Source organism: Cavia porcellus, unplaced genomic scaffold (assembly GCF_034190915.1).
Source record: "Cavia porcellus strain 051 isolate PalLab524CR breed Dunkin Hartley unplaced genomic scaffold, mCavPor4.1 scaffold_9, whole genome shotgun sequence".
Lineage (NCBI taxonomy): Eukaryota > Metazoa > Chordata > Mammalia > Rodentia > Caviidae > Cavia > Cavia porcellus.
In genome coordinates this window covers 68,119,352-68,133,554 of record NW_026947492.1, presented here as the reverse complement: position 1 = coordinate 68,133,554, position 14,203 = coordinate 68,119,352, and the positions used below count along the sequence as shown (strand labels likewise).

The 14,203-nt window shown below is 34.0% G+C and overlaps 1 protein-coding gene across 1 annotated transcript; it reads left to right on the top strand.

The window, feature by feature from the left end:
* Positions 1-5,890: 5,890 nt before the first annotated feature.
* On the top strand, positions 5,891-6,850 carry LOC100720500 (olfactory receptor 51L1-like). Its single transcript, XM_003465351.1, has one exon. It carries the CDS (start codon positions 5,891-5,893, stop codon positions 6,848-6,850), a length of 960 nt encoding a protein of 319 aa, XP_003465399.1.
* The last annotated feature ends 7,353 nt before the right edge of the window (positions 6,851-14,203 follow it).

Below are 14,203 nucleotides of genomic sequence, written 5' to 3'. Positions count from 1 at the left end.
ACACTTCTCAGACAAAGAAATACAAATGTCAAATAAGTGTATGGAAAAATGTTCAACATCACTGATCATTTGAAAAATGCAAATTAAAACAATGTTGATATTCTAGCACACTCCTGAAAGAATGGCTATTATTAAGTCAATCTATTACAAATGCTGGTGGGAGTTTGAGGAAAAAGAAGCTCTTCTACGCTGTTGAAGAGATTTCTGGAAGAATTAAAAATATCACAGCACAGCAACACATGCACAGTCATGTTTACAGAAGTGCTATTTCTAACAGCTAAATCTTGCAAATACCCCAAATGCCCATCAAATGAGGAATGCAGAGAAAATATATGCATTTTTATACAGTTATAAAGAAGGATAAACCTGAAACACTTTTAGGCAGTAGATACACCTTGAGATGCTACTCTGTGGTAAAATAAATCAGATCCTCAGGTGTAAGCATCGTTTTGTCTCCCTGGTGTGAGAAGCTGAAAGAGTAAATAAAGGTAATAATCTACAATAAATATTGTGAAATAAGAAGAAATTATTCTAATGGAAAGAGAAATTAAGTTGGGGGAAGGAGTAATTGAAAGAAAGGAAAAGGACAAAAGATAAAAAAATAAATTAGAAACAAAGCTTTATAAATAGGGATAGGAAGAGGGACTGAAGGGTTGGGACGGGTTTGTGACAAATAGAGATTTCAGTTTACATCCTGCACCCATACAAATTCTCTATGATGAATATGGGCTTTACGTATATCTAAACAGTATCAATAAACTTAATTTAAAAAATCATTATAATAAACAAGTGAGACATGTTGTGTTCATCTCAATAGATGAAAAAAATACTTGAGAAGATCAACACAATTCATAAGAATGCTTAGCAAACTAAGAATGATATAAGAAAGAATATTTTGAACCAATTAAAAAGTTAATAAAGATGCATCTATTAAAAGAAGATGGTGGATAAACTATGCATTTTTGGGATGAATGTCAAATAAATAAAAGTAATTGTAATTACACGAACGTATGAAAGAGGCAACATATTAGAACATTAGACTTCAAATGTGAAGAGGAATGAAAGAGAAGTGTAAGATTTTTATTAGTATTTTTCTTTTTATTTAGTTGTTTCTTTTCATATCTTTATGATCATTGTTAAGTTGCTCTCATTTTGAAATAGTTATACCCAAAGATAGTTTTTGTAAGCTTCATTTTAATAACAAAGCAAATATCTATGAAAGACAAATCAACTATCATAAGAAAGAAATCAATACATGGTACCAAAGTGATACATTTTACTAAAAAGAAAGTCTGAGAGGAGAAATAAGTAATCAATAGTAATAAAAGTTAATAATGAGTATTAAAATGGTTGAAGTAAGACCTTATCAGTCAATAGGTATCTTGAATATAAATAAAGGAAAGGTTCCAATTAAGAAACAGCGTGAATAGATAAACATTTCAAGACTCTACAATGAATGAATTTTTTCCAAGACTCTTACTTCACTTTTGGAGACATATACAGACTGAAGGGAATGTGTGGAATTCCATAGTGCATGCAAACGGGACCCAAAAGAAGGCAAGAGCTGTTATATTTTGACTAGAAATACTTGACTTTAAAGCTAATACAGGGTAAAAGAGACAAAGGAGGCCAGAATATGTGATAAGTGAAAGAGTTAGTATAAAGAAATGAATCCATATGTACCAATATCTAATTCATAAATATTTAAAGGAAATAATAATGAACTAAAAGATAAACTCCCCAAATATCAGTTGTAGATTTTAACATGCTTCATCAATGAACATCATCTAGACAGAAAACAAAAATAATACAGCAGAATCAAACTCCACTTTTGGGTAATTAATTGTAAACAGCATCTACCAATCTTTGCATCTGTTGGCTACAGAACATACAATTGTCTCAACAATGCAACAATAGTCTCAGAATAGCCCCAAAGTCACAAGACAAAGCATAAGCTTTGTAAAAATACTGAAATCATACCACTCACCTTTTCTAACTATAATGCAATTAAATAAAAAATCAGTAAAAATAGAAACTATAGAAAGACATAAATATGAAGTAAATTGCTCATGAACAATGAATGAGTTAAAGAACAAGTTAGAAGAAAACTTTAAAATTTCTTGAAACAAATGATAATCAAACACAACATGCCAAAACTTATAGACATCACAAAAGCAGTCCTATCAAGGAGAATTATGGCAATCATTGCTTACATAAAATCCTACCAAACAGTAGAAAAATTAAATAATAAATCAATGTGTCACAAAGCACTAGAAAAATAAGAACAAACCAAACACCAAGTTAGCAAAAGGAAATGAATAGTAACAATTATTGCAGACAGAAATGAAATGAAGACAAAAATGAATACAAAATATTGTGTCATCCTGGATCTTTTGAACAAACTGATGAAGAAGTCACTGGAATCAGCGAGTAAGACTTAGGGAAATTCTAGACAGGATCTGTGTAGATTTTGAGGTAGAAGCTCATCTGTCATTTCTAGTTTTAAAGTGGGAATGGGAATCTTTATCAGAACTCAGAAATGGTAGCGTGTGGAGAAGGGCACCTGAGGATCTTCTCTGTCTCTGCAGAAGTGAAGCCAGCATGAGGATTAACAGTGAGGGTCTGGTTCAGTGTCCATGCATAAGGACTCTAAACAGGGGACCTTCTGCATTCTTATTTTCTTTCCGTATCCTCTACTGACCAAGTCAACCCAGAGAACAACAATGAATGTTACACAGTTGATGGAAGTCACACACAAATCAGGGTAGAAATCAAATTTATCAAGCACATAGTTTTCCTCAATATCACCCTAGTTTTCATACTGTATCTGGTGTCATGGGTGGTGATGTAGGTATTGTTCTTCCTACAACTCTAAAGATGACAGTCATCTTCTCCTCATCCAATGGGGCATTCAGAATTGAGCTTATTACCTAAAGATGGAAGAGAGTTTGGCAGTTGAGGGGAGTGCAGTTGCTTTATATCTCCTATCCTTGTATAGCTGACAAATAGCATGGACCACCAGTGACGGTCCTCTGAATTTGGAGTCCTTGTTCGTGTCAAATTTAGGTGATGTCAATGCAATTTAAATTTCTATTGTAATAAAGTTGAAAGCAACTCTGGAGCGCTTTCAGAGTCAGGGGCAGAAGTAAGAACAAGCACTGTTTCAGTAGTTTCAGATTGAGATGTGAAAATTTTTCTTGTAATAGGGTATCTTTGTTCCTTTTTTAGGACTAGATTTGAAAATAACACATTTTCTATGAGAACATTTATCTCTCTTGGCTGAATGTTTTAAATACAATAACACTTGAAGATTAACAGATACTTTACATTTTATAAAATTGATTTCTGTGCTAAATAGAGCTAATACTATAATTTAAACTTACAACTCTTCTTAATTACTTTTTGTCTGTTAGTGGTCCAGACAACAATCTGTTGCATGATGTAATTAGCCAAAAGGCATTCATTACTGAAAATTTTGGATGGGCATCATTCATTGAACTATTCACCCAGTTTTAATCACATCATATTTAATTTATTTTATTAGAAGGAACTTTATGACAGAAATAAGGAAACTGATGCATGAATGTGAATATTTAATTTAAAATCTTAGTTCCATTGTGTATTGTATGTTTCCTAAGAAAGCAAAACTGTCATTCTTATCAAGCATTATATAAAAAACTCTTTGATTTTGGTTTCTGTGCTCTCTCTGCTCTTATTAAAGTCCTTAATAAGTCCCTCTCTTGTTATATCACATTAAAACTTCTTTGCTGTATTCTCATATTCTGTATGTAAACCAAGGCTTTATTTCATATTTTGTTGCACCATATATTCAAAATATTGAGGCAACAAACATTTGATAATTTCCAAAATGTTCTTTCTTCCCTAAAGTGCAGACTGTACTGTGGGACAGAGGCACTTGGGAAAGGCCATAACTGATATGCAGGCAGGCAGAGGGTTACAGCCCCTGTCCTTCATTTCTCTTAGGACCTTATATCTCTAAGGACTGGAGAAAGCCATATTAACTCAGCCTGCTTGTACTGAGCACAGAACCTTCACTAATGACAAGAGGAACCATTCTACCAAGTATGTAAGACTTGAGGGGAACATATTTTGGAGAAACTAGGAAAACATAAGAGGGGACTGTGAAGAGCAAAAAGGAGGCGGGCTGACACTGAAAATGTGAGAATAGTTCAAGGACTAGTTCAGGAAAGAGCAGTGCTCACTTAAGTTCAGGACATAATTTTCACCAAAATATGTTTATTGCTTGTAAATTCCAAATTCGAGTTAGACTTGTCAAACAGACAGGACTTAAAATGTCAGTGCATGGCTTGTTTTTTAGACAGAGTGGAGGACTCTTTGCATATATAAAAAAGCAGTAATTTCAGAATGACACTGGAATTTCACCAGATAACAAACTTCCTTAAATTCCCAAACATCAGTGCTTTTATTATGTATTTAAATACTCTCCAAAGTTGATAGCATCACATTTTGCATCCAGTAGACTTTCTAGTTTATAAGCAAAATGCGCCCCCTGTTCCTATTCTAGGACATGCAGGAAGCGATCAGGTGGACATGGGGATCAGTTTGAAATGATATGATCAGGAGCAATAAGAATAGCATAATCAAGTTTAAGCATTTTTACACTATAAAGATTTATAGAATAAAGGAAGAGCAGTTATTACCCAATATATATGTTCTATAGTCCCTGCACATGTCATAGAAACTTCACAATATGCAATGCAACTGATCAGATTCATATGTTATAGGCATCTGAAGGATCTCATTCTGGTCTAGGGTAAACTTCACTTTCTATTATGGATGTAGTTCTTTCAAAATAGCCACTAAATAAAGAGGCAGGAGGTAAATATCCTTACACTGCTTTGTTTTGTTTTGTTTTTTCTCTTTTTCCTTTTAAATAAAATTAAAAAAAAATATATTTTAAAAAAGGCAAGTTTCCTAGTCCCGACAATAGTTGAGAAACTTGAAGGAAGGATCAAAAATATAGGAAAGATTGAAAATCTAAATACTGGATGTCATCATGAGTGCAATCATTGAAAGAACAAAATCAGGTCCACAGCATAAACTACACAATAGGAGATGGAAGAGTTCGAACAAGAGTGATGCTTCTCAACTCTTTCTTGAATTCTACCAGAGTTCTGGGCATGTTGTTCTACTTCCTGAAAGAAAATGCCAATCTGAGACAGATAAAGAGCTCAAGTTAAATCATCCAAAGAGTAATTAAAAAGGGCTAGTATCAATCCAGTGCCCCTGGACCTGATAATTCCTAATAAAATTACAAATTAAGATTTAATCCAGAATTTGTGTGTGTTGTGTGTATGTGTCTGTGTGCCCACCTGTCCAGGTAATCTTTGAAAGGTCATCCATGTTTGGAAGGGAAGTTGAATGGATTTGCATATGGGAGGCAGGAGTTCAGATCAAGCTTAGAGTGGACAGATACATGACAATAACCAGCAATGAAATGAAGAAAGAACAAAGCAGAAGTGTTAAAGTGGATTAAAAATCTAGAGGTAAACACTGAAGTTTTGACTTATTTATATGTTTTTTATTATTATCTGTTTTTAGTGCATAATTATTATCTGTATATTGGAGAGTCTGTATGTGTACATATTTTAATTTGCTTTCTCTTCTTTCCCTGTAACAAACTTCTGCCCTTCCTATCTGACCTATTTCCATTTTTTCTTCAGTTATTTTTTTCTTTCCTTTCTTCCTTACTCCCTGAAACTCTCGTTCATCTTTCAATTATAAAGCGTTCTCCATATTTCCTATTACCTACCTGTTTTTCTTTTCACGATGCAGATCTTGGATTTATCAAATCTCTTCCTCCCTGGAATGTAGTGTGGAACTGAACTGTGGTTGAACACTGAACTCCATGGCAACCTCAAACGCCAGCAGCACCCTGTCCTCCACATTCTATCTCACAGGTATTCCTGGCTATGAAGAATTTCACCACTGGATTTCCATCCCCTTCTGTCTCCTCTACCTTGTTGGAATAACGGGCAATTGCACCATCCTGCATGTCATCCGGACAGATCCCAGGCTGCATGAGCCCATGTACTACTTTCTGGCAATGCTTTCTCTCACTGACCTGGGTATGTCCCTGTCCCCGATGATAACACTTTTCAGGGTGCTGTGGTCCATTTCTAGGGAGATTCAGTTCAATATCTGTGTGGTCCAAATGTTTTTGATCCATACTTTCTCCCTCACTGAGTCATCTGTGCTCTTGGCCATGGCCCTGGACCGATATGTAGCTATCTGCCATCCACTGCGATATGCTACCATTCTCACCCCAAAGCTGATCATCAAGATTGGGACTGCAGCCCTGCTCAGAAGCGCTATTCTAATGATTCCACCTCTTGCTCGTCTGGCATTCCTTCCCTTCTGCCATTCTCATGTTCTTTCTCATTCTTATTGTCTTCACCAGGACATGATTCGCCTTGCCTGTGCTGACACACAATTTAATGTTTTATATGGTTTGGTTTTGACTGTTATGCTATGGGGCCTGGACGCTCTGGGAATTTTAGTATCTTACTGCTTCATCCTTCATTCTGTGTTAAGAATTTCATCCCGTGAGGGGAGACTGAAGGCACTTAACACATGTACCTCCCACATCTGTGCTGTACTCATTCTGTATGTGCCTATGATAGGGTTATCTATTGTCCATCGTTTTGCCAAACATTCCTCTCCCCTTGTCTACATTTTAATGGCTCATATCTACTTGATGATTCCACCAGTGCTCAATCCAATCATCTATAGTGTGAAAACTAAGCAGATTCGCCAAGGGGTCCTCCACTTATTTCTTTGCCCCAAAGTTGGTTCTGTGGTGAGATAGCCAGTTTTTTAAGAAAGTAGCCATTTCTTCTCTACAACTGATGTTAAACTCAGATTAAATATTTGTACTAGGCATGTTGCAACAAGAGTAGTCAGAAAAGCTTCTTCAAGAGAATGAAATAAAGTCAGTTTATCATGCAAGTTTGTATCCAGTAGAGCAGTATAGCCTGACTTTGCAAATGCCTTATATTATTGTGTGTTATATGTGTGAGCAAAATGCTAAGGTTTGTGTTGCAAATCGTTTCTATTTATTTTCTCCTTCTTCTCTATCAAGCTGTAGTCAGTATTACTTATCTGTGAAGTTTTATATGAATATCCAAACCTATGTTTGCTATGTTTTTATTTTTATTTATTTCCTGACATTCCACAACATTTAACATGGAATCTTATGCTTTTTGTTGGTTAATTGTGATTGTTTTAAATAGATTAAGTTTAGCTTTCTTGAGGATGGTACCATTCTATTTTGATATAAAAATATATTTTGACTAGAAACAGATGTGATGTAACTTGATACTCCATCAGAATCACCTTCTAAATGTTTATATCTAGCATCTTCTCTACCTGAAGAAACATAATTGCTTTTGGGACTCTAGGAGTGTCTTCTTTTTTGACAAGGTTTGTTTTGTTTAAGTAATTATTTTGGGAAATAATTTGGACCATCTAAAAAACTGAGACTTCTTTTTTTTAACTGCAGATATTATATTATAAACATTTTTGTGAACTTTGTCTTAAATATGTCTTCTTTGGTGTTATTTAATTCACTGCAGTTGATATGAAAACCAAAGTTCACTGAGTCATATTGTATAAGAGCAAGAAACAAATAACATAACTTTTAATATTAATGTAAATTTTTAAAGAACAAAACTCTTATATTTTTTCAGTTCTTAATTTTTATCAGTACACATTGGTCCCGTACAATGATAACATGCCTCTTGAGGACTCAGTACATGTACATGGCACTTTTAATTCTTTTTATCTTTCCTTCTCCTCCCCGCAATCCTCCCTCTTTATCATTTAGTGCCCCTTGCTTCACAAAATCTCTGATTCCTTATTTTGACCTATCTTTATAGTATCTGCTAAATTATGTTGCATATGGTCATACATATCTTGTATTATAATCTTTGCAAAGAAAATAGAAAAGTTAATTCATTTGTTTTCTCTATTTCAAAGAAAGAAATGAAATGAACAAAAAATGTAAGAATACTTTATATTTCCCTATATTTGCAGAGATCTTAATAACTGAGTTTTTATACTAAATTTTATAACAGTTAGGCAACAATTGTAAGGATTACCACTTTTCTTTTTTTATAAAAGTTGTCACTTTACACTGAATGTATAAATTATGGTGAAATAAATCAGTCATTGAATAATTGAAGATTAGTTTGGATATACTTTTCAAATCCATGGGCCAAAGAGAATCCTTCAATATCTGACTCTAGGATATTAACTGTGAACAAGGTATTTGGGGCTACTCTGTACACAGAAGAAGCTGGTGAGAATGAACTACTCTCTCCAAGTTCATTCTTCATTCATTTGAGCAATATAACAACACTGTAAGTTTGTAAATCTGGATTTGCTTTTTCTCTACCATGAAGAGTGATAACACAGAAGACTACCAGCAAAACTTAACATGGCAACTACTCAGCATTAAATAGTCAAAATGTTGCCAGGGTGCTGAAAGAATGTATAGCCTGGTTAGAGCTTCTAACCTTAACCATACCCTTTACTTTTAGAATCCAAGACTAGCAAAAATTGAGAGAATCCATTTCATCCAGACATATATTACAGAAATACTGCAGGAGATTTTCAACCTAAAAGGAGAGTCAGAAGAAAGCACGAGAGAGTAAAAAATACTAATCAATAAGAATTGTACAGAGAATTTAGAGTGCTCTAAAACTAGAAGCATGGCAGATGAAACTAAAAATGAACCAATTACAATAGCTACTGTCATTAATATAGTAAGAGAGGTAATATGCAACTTTTAAAATGGTTTATTAACACTTAAATTGTTAGCTTATAGAGTTTTCAGATTAGTGTGTACTTTCTAATTTTTTTGTCATTTATATATATTCTTGGTAAATAAGCTATTTTGAAATGATAGTGACATTTTATATTTTTATTATATATACGTATGTGTATGTGTGTGTGTGTGTGTGTGTGTGTTTGTGTGTGTGTGTGGTACTGAGGATCGAATTCACAACCTCACACTTGCCAGACAAACACTACCCAGAATATATTTTTGTAAACTTATTTAGAACCACAGATGAGACCCATAATACATACATCAAAAATAATGAACAGAGAGTCAAAATCTGCTAAAGAAAAGGAAAGACTATAAGAGGTTTAGAAAAAAGCAGCAACAGTAAAGGTAGAAAGAATGTATGAAAATGTAAAGAGTAAGATCTGACATCTCAGGAGTTATTGAAATGTAAATGACAAATTTCCTAGTTATAAGGCTGAGGATTACTGAATGGATGGAAAGAGATCTAATTATATATTGTTTACAGAAGGTTCACTTGGCATCTTTCTTTTCTTTTTCTTCCTTTCTTTCTGTTTCTTTTCTTTTCTTTCTTTCTATTTTTTGAGATAGTGTATGCCGATGTATTTGGGCTTATCCTTGAATTAGCTGTGTAGGTCAGGCTGCCCTCAAACTCATGGTGATCCTCTCAATTGTTGTGGTTATAAATGTACACTATTATCCTGGGCTCACTTCATATTTAAGAAGACGTACAGGCTAGAAATGAGTGAATGGAAAGAAGATGTTCCACGTAAAAGGAACCCAGACATGAAAAAAAAAAGAAAGAAAGAAAGAAAGAAAGAAAGAAAGAAAGAAAGAAAGAAACTGAGTGAGAACACAATAGGAAAGAACAAATGTAGTCACAGATTTATCAGGCATAATAGACTTTAAATCAAAAGCTATAAAAAAAGGGAAATAATGACAAAGTAGTTCTTTAAACAAGAAGTGTTAAAAATTTGAAATATACATCAAGCCAATATTGGAACAGCCAGATATTTAAAGTATATATTATGAGACTTTCAGGGAGAAATAGACTTCAAAACAGTAATAAATGTACAATTTAACCGACCATTTTCAGCAATGGACAGCTCATACAGACAGAAATTCAAGAAAGTGAAAACAGAGTTAAATTTTGTTCTAGACCCACGGACCTCCTAATATATTGACCAAGCACTCCATCCAAAACTTGCTGAATAAAGGTTTTTCTCCTAAGCAGAAAATAAGTAAAATTGTTGAATATAGGAACTTAATAAAAGGTTACCGAGTACTTCATTCATCTACAACAGAATATACACTCTATTTAGTAGCACATGCTACTTTTTCCAAAATAGATTATATTTACCAAGCACTTCATCAAAAAATTGCTGAAGAAAGCTTTTTCTCAAAGAAGCCATCCCCTTCCTGTGAGCCTCTACCAGTCACGGCTCCCAAGGAGGAAAACAAAAAGTTTAAAAAAGAAATCTAGAGCTCATTTCCTTCATGAACATACACGAGAAAATACGAAAGGGAAATCTACTAGACATGCTTCTTGTGGCATAATTTACATAAGAAGCTCTGTAAGCAAAGAAGGAGAAATCGTTTGTGGAAAATTTCTTAAATACCCTCTATATTTTCACAGTGGAGTAGCGTTCAGCCAAGAAGGGTCAAACCAGGTCATCTTTAGTTAGATAGACCAACTCCAAAGACAAATAGCACATATTCTCTTTCACATAGGAAACAGTGGTAAAAATGACACATCATATGAAAGTAAAAAGAGAGAATACAATGAGAGTGAAAGAAAGGAAGGGAAAGAAGGGATGGAGGGAGAGCAACTGGTCAGAATACATTAAATGTATCTATGAGAACATCAAAGTATTACTTGGTATTCTGTGTAATTAATATGAAAAAAGAGAATAATACTTAAGATCATAAAATAACTGTATCAAAGGATGTAAACGTTTCTTTATATATATATATATATATTTATATATATATATATTTATATATAAATATATATATATATATATATATATTATATATATATATATATATATATATATATATATAGCTATAAATTACCAGTTATCAGAAGTTATTTAATATATGTGTTATGTCACAGCAAAACTAATGGTTGGAGCAAATTCATTGTAATGCAATTTTAATATGTCAAGTATCTGAGAATGGGACACTAAATCACACTATTGTGTGTTCACAGAGCATTTTGATACAGAGGATGACTGTCAAGATGCTACAGCTGAATACAAAGATGTCACGGACACTCAACTTATTCATCTTCTATACATTTTCAGATAAAATTTTCTCTTTTTAAAAGTAAGAGATAATTTAAACATGGTGGCCCGTTCTGTAAGAGGCTGAGGTAGGATCAAATTGAGCCCAACCTTTGCAACTCAGCAAGTCAGAGAGACCTTTCTTCAAAAGAATAGTTTTTAAAAAGTTAGAAACAGTTGGGTGTGTATCAAAATGTGAAGGCCCTGGGTTCAATTGCCAGGAGATCAAAAATCAAACTGACAAACATCAATGAGAAATTAACACAGGTCTAACAGATTTACCCAGATGAAGGCCTCGTATGCCAGGTTGATGACTATTTCAAAATGTAACCATGTCTATGTATGTGGAGCATACCAATTACAGTGATGAGTCTTTCAAAAATAAGTACTTGACTAACAAAAAAGTTGAGATGGATGGACTGCGATCCATGTTTAAAGGTACTCTGTAACTTTACAAACATGAAGGTTATATTTTACCCCTTCTAATGTTAAATAAAGCCCTCAGTGACAATTCTGTAAAGAATATGAAACGTGAATTGAAATTTGAATGAGACGTGTTCACTCTTTGTGCTTGGAATCAAGTCATCAAACTAGAAATATAGTTACAAGAGTTGGCATGACGGAAGTGGCAGCTACATTATTCTAAGTGGAAGGAATTAGAAGAAAATGTTCACAGTGGAAGAATGGAAAGGACTTAGGATAGAATGTTAGGGAGTTGACACACTTAATAAAGTTCAACAAAGAGAAGAAAAGAACCACCCTAGTTGAAATTACTTGTTTTTGACTCAAAATTAGGTTGAAGATTATCTTAGCTGCCGATATGCTCTTTGAGTCAAGTCCACTCAGCATCAGTTCATATTTCCTTCACTTTCTTTCACAGGGGAAATCAGAGGAGCATATCAGATGCCCTTCATGTTCATCGTTTCCTTGTATTTTCCCTGTAATCTATTGTGGGTGCTCTCTACCATTGCTGGTCTTCCTGAGGCAGTGCTTTAATGTTTTATCAAGTACTTCTCAGACATTTTCATACAGGACAATCGAGAAAACTGGAGCATAAGTGAAGTATACAGATGTGTGCTCACTAATGTACAGTTCCTGATGCTTTCATGGTAAATGAAATCCTGACTCATAGAGAGTGAGTGGAATACTGTGACATTTGAATGTTTGTGTTGTGATCCAAACTATGTGATAAGATTTTTTCACACCTAAGCATCATATCACAATTGACATTTGAAAGAAGCAAGAAAAGTAGCAAGTGTAAATAAATAATTTTTTTGAATTGTGCCACACCTGGGTTAGACTTCTACATGATACGACTTGGGAATGTCTATTGTGATGGGTCCTATTGGGGATATTATAGAATTTTCAAAAAAAGGCATGAGCAAAAAGAAGGAGACTGCAAAAGATGAAAGGTAAGTATGGGAGAAAACAGTAATTATGAATATTGATTTTTTTACTTATAGAAATAAAACAATAAACTTGTCTCCTTGAAAGTATCACATGGATTTTTTTAGAGTGAAACTGCTATACAAACATGTCAGTATTTAAGATTGCTTTACACACAGGAATGGGTATGATCCCTGTATGGGGAAGGTGAGATGGAAAGACTGCAAATTTGAAAATCATTTGAGGAAGTTTAATTTCATAGAAAATTCTTGTCTCAATAAACAAACAAACAAAAATATCCAATAAGTAAGTACCAGTGATGCACTCAATCCAAAGGCCCTTGGTTCAGTCATAGTGCAACAATCTTTCTTAAAAAATGCAAAAGTGTAAAATTATATTTTTGGGTCAGAACAGCAGAAAAAGAATTGATCTTATAAAAACAAGACATATATCACAATCCCTCCGCACTGAACTATTGGGAAAGAAAAACAGACTTTTGAAAATGTCACAAATTAGAGACATATTAGTTCTTAATGAATCCAAAAGGCATGGCAATGTTTAATTAAGTCCTTTGAGGTCTTGGCTAGGGACAAGAGATCTCTTATTCCAGGTTCATAGCTCCTCCTTCTCCAGACTTTTGTCAGGGAATATCAGAATTGGCATCTGGCAGTTTCTTATCGAGCTGGAGCTGAAGGGATTCACAGTGTGTTCTACAATGCTGCAGACTTTGTATGAATTTGTTGGAAGGTAAACATGAGCTCAGACTTACAGAGGAAAAGAGTATGTGTATTGCAAAGACAAGAAAGGAGTGAAAAGCTGTTCCAGAAATGTTCACACGATTTGACTGACACCACCCAGGTGACATTACAGAGAACACTCAGCATGAAGGGTAAAGAAATAGACTGAGATCTCTGGAAGAGCATCAGTGAGAAATGAGTAGAAGTGACAAAAAAACTGACAGTACTTTTCAGATACCAAGTAAAAACACTAGCTCACAAACAGCATCTCTAGAAAAAAATGTAAAAGTTCTTAAATTTACTCACCATAATTTGTCTTTACCAGCTTTTGCAGTAACACCCACACAGTTCAGGTAAGTAGATATTTACATGCTCCCACCAAATACTACCTCTGTATGTGAATATGTGTAGGACAGTGCTCACAACTTAGCTGGTTACTCTGAAATTAGTCAGAAGATGATTGCTAAAGAATTGATCTTCTAACTCTGATTATCTTTAGATGCTATAGAAATTTCCCCCTATTAGAAAGAGTCAGTGATTCATGGATCCTAATGCCATAAAACTAAGCATTTGAAAGCAAACCTGTGCAAACCATAGTACTTAGTTAACTAAACAGTTTGTTCTAAGCACATGTCAAATAATACAGCCTTTCCAACATAAAATGTCCTCTGGTGATTCTCATCCTTCACTGAAGGTTTAGGGTCATTAGGCCTAGCTGCTGATGGAACTGCTGGTGTTATTTTGATATGACATACAAATTTGGCTGATTACCTGAGCCTGCTAAAATACAGAAAAGTCATTAGAAAGTCTAGGAATGAAAAATAATACATTTAAAATTTTTAAAATATCACTGATAATTCTCTAGTATACAGTGTAAAATTTATTGGTTTAAAATCTGCAGTTTGTAACTAGTGAAAATTTCAGTTAAAAAATTTCAGATTGGGCAT

What these genes read in the sequence shown, in the direction of transcription:
- LOC100720500 (XM_003465351.1), top strand. Translation starts at nt 5,891, where the DNA reads ATGGCAACCTCAAACGCCAGCAGCACCCTGTCCTCCACATTCTATCTC.